At 39.2% G+C, this 19,254-nt stretch overlaps 1 protein-coding gene across 1 annotated transcript in view; it reads left to right on the top strand.

Annotated features, from left to right (window-relative positions):
• Positions 1–19,254, top strand: part of LOC148863952 (E3 ubiquitin protein ligase RIE1-like) — a 33,075-nt gene that overhangs the window by 4,666 nt on the left and 9,155 nt on the right. The window contains exon 2 of the mRNA XM_088978688.1: positions 18,041–18,160. Coding sequence (XP_088834814.1) covers positions 18,041–18,160 — 120 coding nt within the window. The remainder of the gene's footprint in view (positions 1–18,040; positions 18,161–19,254) is intronic.

The raw sequence follows: 19,254 nt of genomic DNA, 5'->3' as shown, positions 1-19,254 counted from the left end.
TATTGATTGGGAGAGTGCCGGAGACAAGGAAAAGCATGACAAACAAGTTGAGGAGGGTAGAGCATTTAACTTTCTGGCTGCCCTAGATCCCATATATGAGAGCATAAGGTCCCAAATTCTGGGAAGGGATGAAATGCCAGACTTACATCATGTTTACTACCTTGTGAGGAATGAAGAGGTGAGAAGAAAAGAGATGCAGGTTGATACTCAAACAAAACTAGTTGAATAGTCTGTGGAACATTCGACCCTAATCTCTACAAATCAAAGGGGAAATAGGCACTCTGACAAGAGACATCTGAAGTGCTCCCACTGTGGAGGGGAAAGGCATGTGAAAGAGACCTGTTGGGTTCTCCATCCGCATCTGAAGCTAGCTGCATTGAGGAAAGATAAGAAGCATTTGAAGGGTCAATCTGCAAGTGTGTATCTGGCTACGGGTCAAAGTAATGATGGTTCAAAACACTCATCTACAGTTACTTCCTCTTCCATGGGACAGACTACTAGTTCCCTTCGAATCGGGTCCTTGGGTTTTACTGCCAATGAGGTAGAGGTACTTAGCTGGGCCCTAGCCCGTTTAAGGACCAATTCTCCTCCATCCTCCTCCCTTGCCAGATCAGGTATTGTCTTTGCCTTTAGTGCACTCGTGGATTATTGATTTTGGTGCAACTGACCACATGACACACATGTCTTCTCTATTTTCTTCCTATCATTTAATGTCTGGCCAAGATAAAATGATGGCTGCTGATGGTTCTCTCTCTACCATCTCTGGGAAAGGAGTGGTTGACCTAAGCAAGGACCTCTCACTCAAATCTGTCTTGCATGTTCCCAATCATTCTTCAAATCTCTTATCTGTTTCAAAGCTTACCAAAAATTTGAATTGTAGCATAACCTTTTTTCCTACTCATTGTGTCTTTTAGGACAGATTGACGAAGAGAACGATTGGGAGCGGTCATGAGTGTGGAGGTCTCTACTACCTTGATGCAGACACTAGTTCGGCCTTGCAAACATCTGCTACTTGTAGTCAGTCCAATGTGGAGTCAATAGCTAGGTTACATCTGTGGCATGCTAGGCTAGGTCATTTACCTTTTTCATCATTGGAAGTGTTGTTTCCAAAATTATTCAAAGGTGTTTCAAGTCAAGAGTTAGTTTGTGAAGTCTGTCAACTATCAAAGCATGTAGAACTGTTTATTCAACTTCGAGTAATGAAATTCGAGCTTCTTTTGACTTAGTCCACTCTAATGTTTGGGGCCCCTCTCCCATTATTTCTGTTGATGGCTTTCGATACTTTATCAGTTTTATTGATCACTATTCTCGATGCACATGGATCTACTTATTAAAAGCACGAGAAGAAATGCCACGGATAACCATGACATTTTGCAAAATAATTGAAACACAATTTGGTACGAAGGTCAAACAATTCAGGTCAGATAATGTTGCAGAATACTTTGAAAGGTCTTTGAATCTGTTTATGGAGGATGCTGGAATGATTCATCGGTCATCTTGTGCTAGTACCCCCCAACAGAATGGGGTTGCTGAGCGCAAGAATAGGCACCTATTGGAGACCGCTCGAGCCTTACTATTTCAGCACAAAGTTCCAAAAAACTATTGGTCTCAAGCAATCCTTACTGCATCATATCTGATAAATCGAATGCCATCCAAGGTATTGGGGATGAAAACTCCTTTCTCTGTTCTTTGCCCTCATCTTCCTGACTTTTCTCTTCCACCAAGAGTCTTTGGTTGTGTATGCTTTATACATGTCAAGGATCCGAAGAAGACCAAATTGGATCCTAGGGCTACAAAGGGAATCTTTTTGGGGTACTCCCCTACTCAGAAGGGATACAAGTGTTATGATCCAGTCACCAAGAAAAAATATGTCACAAAGGATGTGGTATTCTTTGAGTCTCAATCCTATTTTCATTCTTCCCAGAATCCTCTTTAGGGGGAGTCGTGGGATGGAAGAGGATTCTTCTGTTCCCCCATTCTTTGTACCTCTCTCTACCTCGGGCCTTCCATCTTTTCCTCCTGATCCACCTAGTTGTGGTATCCCGGGTGAATCTAGTGAGACTCCCATTGTACCAGCTACTACTAGTGATGTTGCAAATATTACTGAAGACTCCAGCAGGCTGCAAAGAGATATCAAAATCACCTACAACAGAAGGAAGAAGGGTCCTCTAACTCATGATAGCAACCAATTGGACTCGGATCAACCTGTCTCAGAAACTCAAGGTAATCCTATCAGTTCCTTTGACTTGGATCTTCCTATTGCCCTTCGTAAGTCTACTCGTTCTTGTACTATCAGACACCCCATTGCTGATTTTGTGTCTTACTCACATTTTTCTCCTCGTTATTGTTCCTTTGTGTCTGCTCTCTCTTCTGTGCATGTTCCTACTAGATATTCTGAGGCAGTATCTGACCCAAAATGGAAAGAGGCTATGGACGAAGAAATGAAGGCCTTAATGAAAGCAAGGACTTGGGAATTAGTGGATCTACTAGAAGGGAAAGGCACTGTTGGATGCAAGTGGGTGTTCACTGTGAAGCATAGGGAGGACGGGTCCATTGAGAGGTACAAGGCTAGACTGGTAGCAAAAGGGTTTACTCAAAAAAAGGGATTGACTACAAAGAAACCTTTGCTCCGGTGGCAAAACTCAACACAATCCGAGTTCTATTATCATTAGCTGCAAATTTCTCATGGGAGCTACATCAGTTGGACGTGAAGAATGCTTTCTTGAATGGCGACCTGCATGAAGAGGTATTCATGGATCCTCCACCAGGTTATGGTTTTGGCAAGAAGGTATGTAGACTGAGAAAAGCCCTATACGGCCTTAAGCAGTCCCCTCGAGCTTGGTTTGAGAAGCTATGTGGGGTCATGAAGAAAGGGGGTTACACTCAAAATGGGGCAGATCATACCCTATTCATAAGGAAGAGAAATGGCAAACTTACGCACTTATTGTCTATGTGGATGATATGGTAATTACAGGGGATGATCAGGAAGAGATTAAAAGACTAAAGGAGGTTTTGGTTGCTGAAATTGAGATCAAAGACCTGGGCCAATTGAGATACTTTCTTGTGATTGAAGTTGCAAGGTCCAAAGAGGGCATCTATATATGTCAGCAGAAATACATTTTTGATCTTCTTCAAGAGACAGGCATGATGGGGTGTAGGCCAGCAGATACTCCAATAGAACAGAATCATGGTCTACAGGAGTCAGTAGGAGAGGACTACCTTGATAAGGAAAGATACCAAAAGCTGGTGGGGAAGTTGATTTACCTGTCCCTCACTCGCCCTGGCATTGCTTATGCTGTACATGTTGTCAGCCAGTTCATGCACACTCCTAAAATCCCTCACATGAAAGCTGTGGAAAGGATCCTCAGATATTTGAAGTCTTGCCCGGGAAAAGGGATTATGTTCAGGAAAAACAGTAAAATTGAAGTTGAAGGATATACTGATGCAGATTGGGCTGGCTCTGTTGGGGACAGGAAGTCTACTTCTAGGTACTGCACCTTTGTTGGAGGAAATTTAGTTACATGGAGGAGTAAAAAACAGAATGTGGTTGCTAGATCTAGTGCAGAGGCCGAATACTGAGCTATGGCTCATGGTGTTGCTGAACTTTTATGGCTTAAGATCCTGCTTGGTGAACTTGGAATAAAGATTGAGTGTCCTCTCAGATTGTACTGTGACAACAAGGCTGCCATCAACATTGCAAATAACCCAGTGCAACATGATAGAACGAAACATATTGAGATAGACCGTCACTTTGTTAGAGAAAGAATTGTCTCAGGAGAACTCTGCATTCCTTATACTCCCTCCGAGATACAGATTGCAGATGTTCTGACTAAAGGGCTAGCTACAGTGAAATTCGTGGACTTACTTGGCAAGCTAAACATGATTGGCATCCATGCTTAGCTTGAGGGGGAGTGTTGGTTCGGCTGTCTTAATTTGTATGTTTATCTTTGTTGGGTCTTAAGTCATTAGTTATTGGGCCTAATCTTATTTAGTGTTTATTTTGACTAGGTGTCCCATCACTAATCAGGGGCATTCTTGTTTATTTATGTAACATTATGTAATGTTCTTATATATAATAGATTAGGGCTGACTGAGGACTATTCTGCCGCCCATCTCATATCTTCTTCTTCTTCTTCTTTCTCTTCTTCTCTCATTCGACAACCCTATTTCAGCAAACACTTTCATTGCCACTCAGGTATTAAAAGAGCTTCTTGCACTTTTCTAGGTATAGGAATAGTAGTAATAGATGCCATGTAAGATCTATAAGATTTTGAGAGACATCATAGGAAAGGAACTTGGAGATACAATGGGTAGTGGATGAGGTGCAACGACACTTCCCTTTACGAATTGCAATTGGAAGATCAAGGTCATCTGACGGTGGAGGCTGAGCATCAGTAATAGTGGGCTCAACAGTATGAGCAGTGGTAGTGTCTGGATCTGGGGCCGTAGAAGATGTTGGGATTGACCCGGATTGTTGTTGAGGACGGGAATCAACTTGCCTCCACCACTTTCTGTGATATACCCTCAACTCTCTGGACTTTTGACAACCCTCTTCACGACACTCCCCTTAGTAACTGGGACAGGTAAAGGCCCTTTTAGGGCTGAAACTGGGGCTAAAACTAAAATCCCTTCCTCACCATTCTCCCCCTGAGGAGAAGCCCTACAATAGTAGGGCATATCATCAAAAAAGGTGACATCCATGGACACAAAACATTTCCCTGAAACAGGCTCATAACAACAATATCCTTTTCGATTTTGTTCATATCCAAGGAAAATACACTTAGTAGCTTTGGGGTCAAACTTGGAGCGATGAGGTCCAAGGATTTGAACAAAACAAGTACACCCAAAAGTTTTGAGGGGAATAGTGAACATGTCCTTATCTAGATACAAAAAGCTGAATGGTGTTTGCATGTTTAGAACCCGTGAAGGAACCCTGTTAATAAGGTAAACGGCTGTACGGATTGCATCCCTCCAGAAAAGTATGGGAACATTAGAGTTGAGCATGATGCTTCTGGCTACCTCTAAGATATGTCTATTCTTTCTCTCAGCAACCCCATTTTGCTGAGATGTACAAGGACAGGTGCTTCGATGAATGACCCCATGATCAAGGAGATAGGATGCCAAGGGTTTTGCAAAATATTCCTTGGCATTATCGGATCTAAGAATTTTGATCTTGATTTCAAACTGAGTTAGAACCATCTGATGGAAAGCTTGGGTCAGAGAAGGGACCTCATTTCGAAAGTGCACAAGGTAAACCCATGAGAAGCGGGTATAATCATCAACAAATAACAAGAAATATCTATACTCCCCCCCCCCCCCCCCCCATAGTGGGAGTATGATATGGCCCCCAAACATCGGTATGCACAATTTCAAAAGGAAGGTTGTTTTTTTTTTTTTACTCGGAGGATAAGATGATCTACTGTGTTTTGCAAGTTCACAACTTTCACATTTTGACTGACTCAAATAAATTTGGAAAAAGACTCTTTAAGGACCCAAAGACAAATGACCTAATTGGTTATGCCAAAGCATAATCTTACTCCAAGACTGAGAGACAAACAATTTTCCCACTTCACTCTGCTTCCCCTATGGATGTTCAAGCAGGTAAACTCCATTCATCTCATGGTCAATCCCAATCACCTTCTTTGTTTTCAGATCCTAAAAACACACCACTAACTATCTCTTCAACAGTGTGGGGTTGGAGCCACACACACTACTAAAACTATCTCTTCAACAGTGTGGGGTTGGAGCCACACACACTACTAACTATCTCTACAATGTCCCTATAGGATGTGTATTAAATTCCTGAGAGACACTTCTCGTAATATTTTCTTTTAACCTCTTGCCTATGACAGAATTCATCATGAATGCCATCTTTTTCCTATAGACTGTTCCTAAGCAACAAATCATTTCTCAGTACTAAATCATGTTCCACCATTCAATGCTGTTCAGTACCACACCCATTGTTCAATTATGAACCCGTCAAATCGTTTGTCACTGATACAACCCATATCCTTTTTTGGCCTGCCCTCATCTCTTTTTGACCCTTCAACTAACAGATCATTTCTTTTCACTGATGCTGTAGATGGTTCTAGTCTCCTAAACATCAAATATAAACTTTTAAATTTACTTAGGCAGTTAGGCTTATAGGCAGCTATCTAGATTATGTTAGGTGACACTGTGACACAATGTGGACTTTCTTTATAGTAAATTGTTTTTTATCAGTAAAAAAGGATTTATTAATAAAAGCAGGAAATATGCAAAGCTTGGTTTCTCAACTTGCTCATTCAGACTCCTGGATGCTCATTGGTTCTGATTCCAGTTTGTGCCCATGCAGCATTAAATCTAGGAGGGATAATGATAAGCATTAGAGGGGACTCTTTCCTTTGTCAAATTTGTAAGGCGTGACTAAAAAACCTCAAACTCTCAAGCTAAAACTTGGGCATGTGCTGTGAATTTGTATTACTTAAAGTTTAATATGATTTAAAATTATTTTGTTCGTTTTCTTTACCAACAAATATTTCATAATTTATAAAAATAAGAAATAGTATGCAAGGTGCCAACCAGTGGGTTGGTAAGGTCTCCAGCTGGTCATAGCAGAGACTTGGGGTCGTATCCCATCTGCACCTGAGTTGGGGGGGGGGTTATGGGTTGGGGGATGAGCTACCCCCTGTTGTGTAGCCCTTCAAAAGCAATAGTATTAAGAATAAAAAAGGCCATTTGCCAATGTTGGTCCAGCTATCCTGGAGTCTTGAGAGGGGTAGATAAAACTTTAAAATGTTAACCCACCAAGCCATGGATCCTATTTTTCATCTATGATACCTGGAATCCTGGATACCTGTACAAGGGCTGTATCGTGTTGGATACTTCATACTTCATGATCACTAAACCTAACACATAGTACCCATTTCAGATTCTGACATTCATGCTGTTATCCATGTAGTATAGACTCTACCCAACCAAATTATTAGGGTCTGCATAAAGGTAATCGAATTAATCTCCCATGTCAGTTAGTTGTCTTTTCCCTTTAGTTGGCATGGGAGTTCCTTAAGGTAAGCAACCATCATATGAAAGAAGGATTAACATAACTCATCACCCTCAGCTGTACCTTCTCCTTCTATTAATAAATTTTTATTTTTTATTTATTACCAAAAAAAACACTTCTGTTAAGCTTCTGTTACTAGTTAACCTCAGAAACTAAGCATTGGAGCGTCCATGATAGCATGAAACTTTAGTTTGCGTGAGAGTTCCTTGTAACTTATCCAGCAAGACTTCCTGTTAAGCTTCTGTTACTAGTTAACCTCAGAAACTAAGCATTGGAGTTTCCTTGGTAGCATGAAACTTTAGTTTGCATGAAAGTCCCTTAGGGTAATCAACCATCATGTGGGAGAAGGTATAAGGTCTGAACGAGTATTAAGACTGAAGAGCAAGAGGGGCAAGGTCTGCATTAGTGTTGAAAATGGAGGTACAAGATGCCAAGTGCTAATCTTTCCTTCTTAGCAGTCTAAACATGAATCAAAAACAATGTGCATGCTTTGCATATGATGGGCAACCGTTGCATTGCCATCCTGCATAATAATCCAATACATGTTCTTATAAGGAGAACATAATACCTTGCACCCTAGAACACAGATCAACTACTTAGGTTTTTGTAAAGGGCAGTCCAGTGCACAGGGCTCCCCCAATGCGGGGTCTGGGGAGGGACAGATGTATGCAGCCTTACCCTCCACATACATAGAGGCTGTTTCCAAGATTTGAACCCTGGTCACCCAGGTTGCAATGGAGCAACCAACAGTTGCGCCATAGCCCACCCTCAACTACTTAAGTTCTTGGTATTAATAGAAATTCAATTTTTGAAGTGAAAGGGCAACGCTATTCTCTCATTGTGTTGTAGTTGCAGAACCATGATTACTTAATTTTCATGGTACTTCTTTGTGATAGCAGGAATTACTTGCATGGGGATGTCTAAGACTTTTGGATTGTTTTGTTAGATCCTAAGTGGGCCCATTTGGTAGCAAAAGTTATATTTTCCATTAAGGTCTCCTGCTGGTCGTAGCGGAGACTTGGGGATCGAATCCCGCCTGCACCTGGGTTGGGGGATGGGCTACCCCCCATTGTGTAGCCCATCGAGAAAAAAAAACCATGGTGGGGGTCATTGCTTGGTGCAATGGTAAAACTTGTGCTGGCTAGCATGAGGACAGCCACTTTGTGCAAACAATTCTAGAAGTTGTGACTATGTGCAGTCCATCTGATGCAGATGGAGAAACAGGGAAAGGATCCATGGAGAGAGCAATTTTCCCTTAATTCATTAATGAATGTTTGGTAATTCAAAACTTAGTATTTTTGTTTATTTTAAAGTTATTTCATAGTTGTTTGGTGTCTTAAGAACATGGTTACTTGTCTTAAAGGGTCATAGTAGTTTAAAGAGTCATATTAAAGAGGTTTTAAAATTTTGAAAACTTGAAGATACAATCTTGTCATTTTTCATTTAACCCATTTTCAGATGCAAACTTTCTTTTTCTTTGCATGGTTTTGGTATTATTACATAGGTTATTATCTATCCAATGACACAAGATGTTGTAAATTCAATGTGTTTCGAGCAAGTTATAACCATTTTAGTGATAAGGTATCAGTCTATGAAGAGATTTTGGTCACTCTATTTCTGTAAGTCAATTTAGGAACTATTTTTGGTTTGTTTGGCAGTTGGATCAGTTGTGTTATTAGAGTTATTATGTGAATCTAAGTCTTCATTCGAGTTGTTATCTATGTGTATACCTTAGAATTAAAGCATTTAGGAGTTCTATCTAGTCGATTTTTTAGTCTAAATTGGAGTGTCCGACTATGTAAATGGAGATCTGATTCATATTCAGTTTGTAAATAGAGTCAATGTTGAATTAATGGAATAAAAGTTTTTGTGTCTAAAGTTACTTGCTGGTAAGAGTGATATTCTTTCTCTCTCTTTTTATCTCTAAGAGTGTAATAGTTCCTCCTTTAGCCTTTATTATTCAGATTTGGATCTCTCTCTCATCATTCAGATCCTTAATATCTGTATTCTTCCCACCATGTGAAGATTGTAGGACTTTTCTCCTTCCCATCTTGCATCACCACCCTACCAAAACCCTTGGTTGTCAGTTTGATACTCTGTAACTTTCTTTGTTGTTATGGTCACAGAGGAGTCCGTTGAATGTGGCTAATAATCCTGAATCACTTGGAAGTGTTAGAGAGTGGTCTGAGTATTGGATACAATCATCCCATATATCTTATTAAGTGGAAAGGATTTGGGTGACTCAAGTTGTTTTTCCTCTTCATTGTGCACAGAGGATTCCAACATTATCTATCATTCTTTGTGCTTTTGTCTCTGTAGATTCCCTCCCCTGAAATTTTATGCTTTTGCCTATGTTACATGGATGTTGATATAGACTTATAGAGTGTCCAAATCCAACAGGTTAAGAACAGAAGAATCTGACACAGTAGTAGGTATCAGATTTGGCATTCCCAAAAAAGGACTAGACATATAGACTTGTAATTTTCAATTATTATTTTTATATTTAATAATATGATAGTTAATGAAAAGATGCAAACTAAATGGTCTTTCTGAAGAATTAGTGGAAGTTGAATGTAAAAATATAAACTGATATCCAAATACAAACAAAAAATTGAAAAAAAAAAATTGTAATTGAGATGGTAACTAATGAAAAGAAGCAAAATATATGACCTTTCCAACAAAAGAGTACAGGAATGCAAATAATAGTAGAAATTGAAATTAGAGGTTGAGGGAAAGGGTGTGACAATATCACAATGTTTTGAGGTGAAGTAGGGGGAGGTGGTGTGGTGTCCCATTTTTAGAAGACCTTTTGCTCAATTGGGAGGTGGAAGAATGTGTGCGGCTGCTGTCGAGACTTCAAGAGGTGGATATTGATCTAGGGCGTGCAGGCACAAAGTGGTGGAAGGAATGCGAGAATAGCAGGTTCTCAGTTAAGTCTTTTTATAAAGCCTCAATTTGAAATCAAGTGGAAAGATCTTCAGTTGTAGGTGTTTGGGGTAACCCAGTTCCTCCAAGGGTTGAAGTTTTTGCATGGTTGGTGGCAATGGACATCATTCTTACTCAAGATTACTTGAAGAAAAGAGGGTACTAAACGGAAAACAGGCATGTTCTATGTCAATCAGAAGCAGAAAACATTTTGCATCTGCTGGTGGACTGTGGCTTTTCAAGTTGTATTTGGGATTTCTACTTCCAACTCTTCAAGATGGAGGTGTGGTCACCTTAGATGCCTAAAGAAAATTTTGAGCTTTGGCTGGTGCTTAATAGATGCAGAAAAGTAAAGATTATGTCAAGCTGCATCCCCTTTGCAATGCGTTGGGAGCTTTTGAAAGAAAGAAACAGAAGAATCTTTGAAGGAAAAGAAAGAAGCATGGAGAAAGTTTTGTGCAGTCATTGGGGCAAAGTTGCTGGACTAGATTTTGATTATGCCAGAATTCGAAGTCTCTAAAAGAGGAGTTCGGATCTGATTTTTGGAGAACTTTGAACATACAATAAATGTATCTTGGATAAAATGGATTGTAGTGGTTTCTGCTTGTACTTTCTGGTTGTACTTTTTGTTTGTGCATGATGCCTCATCATTTTGTATTATGCTTTTTATTTTAATGAATTTTCTTTCTTTTTTTTATTTATCTTAAGGAAACAGTAGAAATTGAAATTAGTGATAGTGTTAAAGTAAGGTAAACACTTGTAAAAACTGAAATAATTTTTTAGATTATATTAAATTTAATTAAGCATTATAAGTCCACAATTCATTACCAAGTGTCCCTTAATTGTTATGTCAGGTTGGTGTTAAACCAAGGTAAACACTGAGCCAGGTTTTGGGCTTGCCTTTACACTGTTTCAGACTCAGGCTTTGGGCCGGGCCCATTAGAATTTTAGAAAAAGCTAAGCCCGAGTCCAGCCCATGAACAGGTCTACCCACAGTCAGCATGTCTTGAGTGAATTTGAAACGAAAATGTGATGATCAAACTCTAGTCTTGAAGTAAGGTGCAACTTCGAATGGCAGACACTCATTTTTTTTCCTGATAGGTAACTGTGAAATTTATTAATATTAAGAAAAAAAATAATGAATATGTGCAGGGGTGGGGTGGGGTGCTCAGGTCATTTGTTAAAATTTGAATGGGCCCAAGGCAGCATAAATTCTTCAAATTGCGAACCCAACTTGTCCCCTATATTGGAGTTGGAAGCAAAGAGTGAAGCGTGTTTAATAACTTGGTGAGATTCTGCAAAAAATAGAAAAAAAAATGTAATGGTGAGGAATTATGCATTTATGCTCCCATCCTGCACTAACGGCCTATGGGCTGTTTAACTGCAACCTTGGTTGAGCTGCTTTCACTGAGCTCTGCTTTAGAGGAGCCAGTAAAAGAAGCTTCAGTGGAGAGCCATGTTTTTGGCTTTAAGACAGTTTTGGGGTTTTCACCAAACATAGCTATTAGGCTGACTGGGTGGGGCCTGCCTCTCAATGCTAGAAGCTGCTGCATGAAAACCCTCCAGAACAGGCACTTAGTTTCTTGAAGGAGTCAGTTAGATATATAGGAATAATGAAATCTGGTTATCTTTCTTTCAAAAAAAATGTGGCTATTTTAGTTATTTGCAACACCTATTGCATTTATTTTGGACTTTTTTCCCTTTTCTCTTGAACTGTTGCATGTGTATTAGGCCTCAATGTTTCTCTTTCTTCTACCATATTTTTATGGATAAGTTTGAAACTTTCTTATTATAATAAAGAATAAAGAATGACCAATTTACAAATGCCAACCATCCCTCAACTTAAGTTGTCTCTAGCAGTCTAGCCACCTAATCCCATTTTTCTTCTTTGTTTTACACTTCAAAGTTCCTTAACTGTCTCCAAAATAAGTAAGTTCTATCTCTGTTTATCCAATGTATAAGCCATACAATTTGGCTGGTCTATGTGTCCAACAGAAGCTACAAATCATCTGCCTTTCCAATCCTCTTATCTCTCTCATTATGCTTTGGTATTGTAAAGAGACTACACTAATGTTCTTTAGCCAGCCCACAACTACATCCAAACTTAGGGGGTGCAGCTTGTATAAATTCTTCAAATCAGGTATCCAACTTTGCAACCCTAGGTCCCCTACTATAATACAGAGATCTTGCCAGCCTTAGAAGTTAGACCTTGAAGCACTACTTCTAATTCTGCCCTTTGGAGTGTCCTTGTCCTATGGATCCATAAAGTTAATTTTGTCCTATTGCAATATCTACTGACCCTTCCTATACCAGAGGGATCTGGATTACCCATGCTACAGCCATTAAAGTTTAACATATTTTGATTTGTACATAGTGGCCTCTATTGCCCTGAAACTAAGGGCCAATATTTAGAGGACACTATCCATTGCCAGCTTCTAAGAAAGTCCTCCATAAAGTTGTTAAGGATATTCTATGTACCCAATTTATTACTTTCATGATAACATTTTCAATGATTGCACTTCTAGATCTCATTTTCTTATTCTTCCTTTTCCTTTCTTCCCAATCTGTCCAAAGTACTGCTGCCCTTGTATATCTCCACATAATCTCCATCTTTTCCTTTTCCTTTCTTTTGCTTTTTTTTTTTATCAGAAAAAAAAAAAACTGAAGGTTACATTGCTGTGGGTATATTACCCACTTCCAAGAGATCATCAAAGCATAGATAGTACTCAATCCCAAAATACAAACATTACATTTTAGCCCAAAACATTTGCTGCTTGTTTACCCCTTGTTTGGCTAAAGCATCTGCCTTTCCATTTGCTGTTCTTCTCACCCACTTAAAGGTAATACTTAACTCAGTTGTTAAGCATTCAATTTAAACCCAAAGACTTTGGCTACAGAATTTTGTCCAAGAAATAATCACCTGGGAGTCCTCTTCCACTTCTAGTAGCTGGAACATGAATTGCTTTGCAAATTTCAGTCCTTGAAGCAATGCCAACAGTTCTACTGTCAATGAGTCTCCTTGCTCTAATGGGCCTGAATATAGTGCTAGCACCTTACCTTTTGAATCTTGCTGAATCTTGAAAGACCCCCAAAACCAGCCCGCCCTTCATTTCCCAAAAAATTTCCATCTAAGTTAAGGTTAAAAGTATTGGTTGCTGGTGGTCTCCACTCCATTATCAATCTATCATTTTATTGACCCAAGTGTACTACTTCCTTCCATAATCTCAAAATATCATTAAATGAGAAATCATGGAAGGTTTCCAAGGTCTTCTTCAAATGTGCAACTTCTATTTTTATGATATCCATGGTCTCCAACTCAGACCTATTCTTTTCATTGAAAATCCTCTATTCCTTTCCTTCCATATGGTCCAAACTATTGCTACTCTCACTGCTTTCCACATTATTCTTCATCTCTCTTCTTTGGTTGTGTCTGAAAATTTGGATCAAAGAGACCCACTACATCTTGGGGAGGAGTCCATTTGCAGCCAAAAAGAGAACAAAAATGCTTCCAAACACACCACACAAGAGGATAGTGAATAAACAAATGGGAAGTGTTTTCACCACTAGCTTTTCAAAGGCAACACATGAGGGGAAAGGCATTTGTTTGGCATTCTTTTTTGCAGCAAGTCACAGGTGTTTATCTTTCCAAGAAAGGCCTCCCAACCAAAGGCCTGAATTTTAGGTGAAATTATCTTGCTTCAAATTTATTTCACCAGTAGGTTCAACCCCCAAGTGGTAAGGCTGTACTAAGTTATTGAAGAATGGTACATAGGTAAAGATACCATCAGAGGATATCTCCCAAACCCTTCTGTCCTCTGTACTTTGGTCCAAGAAGACTGAATCTAATTTGGCCAATAGAAATATGAGAGCTTCACATTCCATCTCCCTTAGACCCCTCCTAAAACCCAAGTCCTAGTTCAATCCCCAATTGTTGAAGGTCACAAACTTGGAAATGGGTTCAGACTTATAGTTTGTCAAAGCATAGAGTAAGGGGAATTGGGCCTTTAGAGGTTGTTTGCCTATCCAGAGGTGTTCCCAAAACAGTACCTTATTCCCACATCCCACATCAAATCGAATATGGTTAAGAAAGAAAGGATATACCTCATGAATTTCTTTCCAAACTGAAGGTAAACTAGGGGAAGAGTTATGTGGTAAGAAGGCTTGCCAACATTTTGGGTTGTCCAATGAATGATCGGCCTATGAGTTATTTGGGTTTACACTAAGGGAAATCAAAACTTTGAAGCTTTCCGGTACCCAATCCTAGAGAGGTTCACAGATATCTCACTCGGGGGGAAAATTACTCTAATCAAGTCCACTTTGGCAAACCTGCATGTTTATTTCCTCTCTACCTTTTCCATTCCTGCGAAAATTGCCAGCAAATTAGAAAAAAATTATGTGGTAATTTATATTTCTTACTAACTAATCCATATGGTTCCCGCCGGATAGGGGATTCATGAAACTCAACTTTGATGGAAGCTGTATGGGTAATCCTGGACCTTCAGGAATATGAGGTGTATTCAGAGATGAGGTATTGTTATAGCACTTTATTCAGGACCAGTTGGGGAAGGAGATCCCCTCATAGCGAAGGTGCTGGCTGCGATGGAAGGGAATGCAAAGAACAAGTCTGTTAAACATCAGAAAATTAGTAGTTGAAGGAGATGCCAAACTGGTGGTGAGCTGGTTGTGGTGCAATGATCAGAGGATGTGAATTTTTAACTCTGAAAAAGAAATTCAAATGGTTAACAAAAGATATGGAAGTAAAGGTCCAGTGGGTTAAGCAGTCTGCTAACTCTATGGCAGATAGTTTAGCCAAGCAAGGGGTGGAGAGGAAGAATCTGTTCTGGGCACTGTTGCAAAACTTATAGGTTGTAGGGGAGAGACAAGTCTGTTTGTCTCTCAACGTCTGTGTGTATATTGTACCTCTTGTATCTATATTTTAAATCTTCAATATAAATCTTGTTATTGATAAAAAAATTAGAAAAAATTATGAGAGACTTTTTGTGGGAACCTAATGAGAGAAAAAATGATCATTTGGTGAAATAGGAGGTGGTTTTTGGGAGTAAGGAGCAAGGAGGGTTAGGTACTGGAAATATTTGAAAAAGAAACCTAGCACTTTTAGGGAAGTGGATTGGGGATTGCCCTTGGAGCAGGATAGGTTGTGGCATAGGGTGATTGTTAGCATTCATGGTATGGCACCCAATGGCTGGGACACCAGACTTGATCCTAGGGATACACACTCTTTTGTGGAAAGCTATTTATGGCATTCTTCTTTCCTTCCTTTCATAAGGTATGATGCTTGTTCTGGAAATAAAGTGCTTTTTTGGCAAGATACCTATCTTGGAGAGGCTCCTCTTAAAGTTAAATTCCCTTACCTTTACTCCCCACTCTCTGCATAAATCCAAGTTGTAAGAGGATGGAGTTATATACCATTATTGTGATAACATAGGCCAGTTGCGAACACAATAACTTCTGTGGCAGTATGATTACAAGGAAACCGTGATAATCTCCCTTATACAGAGAGAACTGTGCATGCCCTATTTAAGCATTATGGGTTGTGGTTCCTAGATGCTAGGCGAAGGCAAACACCAAGCCACAAAACAAAAGTAAACTACTTGGACACAACACAAAAGTAAGGCTCACGAGCGACAAAAAATGTTGTATACGCATCAGTGATTTAAAAGTCGCACTTGAGGTGTGGGTGCATAGGCAAGGTGCATTTTAGGGTTTGCACCTCGCCTAAGTCCTAGGTGCAACATTTTCAAAAGGCATGTGCCTGGTGTGCCTTGCACTTTAGCCCAGGGGCTTGGTACAAAGGCAGCTTCTTTAAGACCCTAATATGGGCTTGTTTGGGCTTGGTACAAAGGCCGTTTGTAGAACCAGGAATGCATAATGTTTAACATCACATTAGCTATTTCAAGTAATGCAATTAGGAAAAAAATAAAGAAAATAAGAGTTTACATGTTTGAATATGTTTTATATGTTATGCTTGATTTTATTTTTAAATTTTCATTTTAAATGTGTTTTACATGTTCTGTTTATGTATTTGAATTGGAGATAATAAGTTTTTTAAAACATTTATTTTAAAATTTAAGTTTATATTTTTAATTAATATTGCATTTATATATATATTTAAATTTTTTGGCATTTTTTTGCCTTGCTTCAAAAAGGTGCGTGCCTCGCCTTGCGCCTCACACTTCGGGCACAAAATGGCCCTTATGCTTTTTTGCACCTTGCACTTTTAAAACACTGACAGGTATGTGAGACATACAAAGGCGCTCTCCATGTGACACATGGTAGGATAACAGAGGTGAAAACCGTTATAGTCTACCTAGGTTGATAATCGGTCACCACACCTTGGGGTTTGACATGTGTCCCCATCGAATCAATCTAGATGTGCGAGTTAACCACCTTGAGAATATTCCAGAATTTCTCATTTCTTACATGAATGAGCCCTTCTCCACTTCTATAAATAGCCATCCTTCTGATGGAGAAGGGACTCATTCATCTATCCTTCATCAGCTTTATTCGTCTTATTCTGTCATCATCTTCCTCAAACTCTTCCCTGATTGAACCCTAACTCCCCATCTTTGTCTCCTTGTCAATTTCAGAGCCAAGACCCCATCACATCCTTACACAAGTCATTTCTTTAGTTCAGGGCAATGGGGACTCTTGGGATTTGGGGCCAAGTAGAGGGCTAAGGGACACTGACATGGGAGCGGTTGTTGAGATTCTTTCTCTTTTGAGTAATGTGTTCTTGGACCATTCTTATTTGGAAGCATGGTTTGGATGACCTCTCCTTCAGGTTCTTTCTCGTGTCCTTTCTTCTCTGCCCTCTTCCAGTCTAACAATCAGGATTTGTCTTTTCTAGCCAAAGAAGTGTGGAGTATTCCTATGCCCCCCCACCAACCCTTGTGATGTGCATCAAAAAAGATGGCCAAATTGGTGCCTATCTTCTCATGTTTGTATCCTTTGCTTTACTTGTGGTGAGACAGCTTCACACCTGTTAATATCTTTCTCTTTTGTTGCTTTTATTTGGGATTGGTTTACTTCTCTTTGGGTGCAGGTGGGTGCTTCCTCTTTCTTTGGCAGCTTTGTTTGAGGCAAGCTTTCTCAGACAACTAAGGAAGAGGGGAAGGGTTCTGTGGAGGCTACCAGAGCAGCAATATTATGGACAGTTTGGGAAGAGAGGAACAACTATATCTTTCGAGATACGGCTAAATTGGAGGAGGAATTAATAGAAAACATTACCTTCAAAGTAGCAAATTGGGTTAAAAAAAGTGAATTGCCTAAGGAATTTTCAGTGCTGGACATAATCAGGGGATGGAATGCAGTAGCAAATACATCAACTATCAAAGATGTAACTCAAGAGGTTTGGGTCCCTTCAGCATCTCAAAGAATAAAAATTAACTTTGATGGAAGCTCGATGAGCAACATGGGGCCTTCTGATATTGGAGGAGTTTTTAGAGATGAGAATGGAAATGTAGTTGCTCTCTTTTCTGCTCCAATAGGAGTGGGAGATTCACTTAGAGCAGAAGTTTTGGCCCTCCTTCAAGGCTTAAGATTGGCTAAACAGTTGGGTGTCCGGTATCTAGAAGTGGAAGGGGACTCCAAGTTAGTGATAAGGTGGATGCAGGCAAGGAATCTGAGGGTATGGACCCACAGGCAGTTTGTGAGGGAGATATTATGTCTTTCAAGAGAGATTAGCATCAGCTTCAAATGGATTAGAAGATCAGCCAATGGGATGGCAGACAGTTTAGCTAAACAAGGGACAAGTAGGGAGAAGCTCTTTTGGGATGCTTTGTAATCTGTTTTTCAGAAATTGTAACATTTTAATTTCAATTGAAAGTTACCATTTTCAGTAAAAAATGATATACTTGACATTTTGTATGGGTCTTCTGGTGATGCTAATTATCTTATTGTGTTGTAGGTCCTGATGTTATATGCATGTTTTAGCCCATCTTCGTTTTGGATGCTTTCCTCCATTTTCATCTTCATTGAATTTCTTTAGTTGGAAAGTACTTAAAAAATGAACTTCTTCATCCTATTCCTGATATGTTATGATGGTTTATTCAGGATTGCCAAGCAATGTGAAAATATTAATACATTGGCTTCCTTTCTCTGGTGGATAGTTGGCTTCTATTGGGTGGTTTCTGGTGGTGAAACACTTTTGCAGAATGCTCCACATCTATACTGGTAATTTTTTTGCAAGAAATAGCAATTTATTTGTATGCATTCTTTGAGCTTGTTGAACTTTTAAGAATGACAAGAGCTTTGGCTGTAGCTAATTTTATTATCTCCCTTTAACTGCTTGAATACCTCAGTGTATGTGTTAAAAACAAAGCCCCATCATCATGTTCACACTTATCCAAAAAAAAAAGAAAGAAAGAAAGAAAGAAAGAAAGAAAGCCCCATCATTTTATATCAAGGCACAATTGACTGGAATATCAATATGTTCATTCTGGACTGGACCCTAGTTCATGAGGAATTCAAGGATATGTGTAGGTTGACTTCAACTTATCTCTTGTTATATTTGTATTTGCATAGAGTGAGTTACATGAGAAATGGAAACCTTCTTTTTTTTTTTGTGAATCTCCCAAATTTTAATTAATGAAAATTCTGTTTCAATTAAAAGAAAAGGGAAGTCCCAATTTTTTTTTCATGGAGAAATAATTTTAAACTAAGTTATGATTTCGTTTATTTATTACCATCATATTATATCAGTTACACAAAAATTCCATGTTATCCCCTTCTTTTTTTTGTTCAATATGTTATCCCCTTCTTGATTATTTGATATGTAAACCACGTTCAGAATGTGTGTGATGGAGCATTCTCCTCAATGATTATTATGTTCCTGATCATCCAAAGGTGATCAAGAGTATGTAAGATTTGCAAGAAGCAAAATCAGAAATTATAGGCATTAAAATCTAGTGACCATGGTTCAAGTCTTGCTATTTATCAAAAAAAGAAAAAAGCAAAATCAGTTACTTCTTGCTTCTCTCTGCAGTAATAATGGTTGATCCTCAATCTTTTGAGTGTATGAGAAATGATAAAATTATGTCTATCAATTGGACAGCAGCTGGGATGCTGGAGCTTCGGCTAGGGAAAATTGAGCTTCTCCTTGGAAATCCATCAATGCAGTACTACCACTCCTTACTCCTTTTATTAGATACAATCTTTGTAGTGGTAACAAGATCAAATTTTGGGAACATGTTTGGCTAGGGTCCTCATTGAAGGAACATTTTCCATCACTATTTGCACTTTCTTGTTCTAAAAATGAGAACATTTCT

Source organism: Nelumbo lutea, chromosome 3 (assembly GCF_056320005.1).
Source record: "Nelumbo lutea isolate HS-2025 chromosome 3, American lotus-T2T, whole genome shotgun sequence".
In the NCBI taxonomy this organism is placed as follows: domain Eukaryota; kingdom Viridiplantae; phylum Streptophyta; class Magnoliopsida; order Proteales; family Nelumbonaceae; genus Nelumbo; species Nelumbo lutea.
Note: the sequence above shows the minus strand (reverse complement) of the source record. Positions and strands in the feature narration are given on the sequence as shown.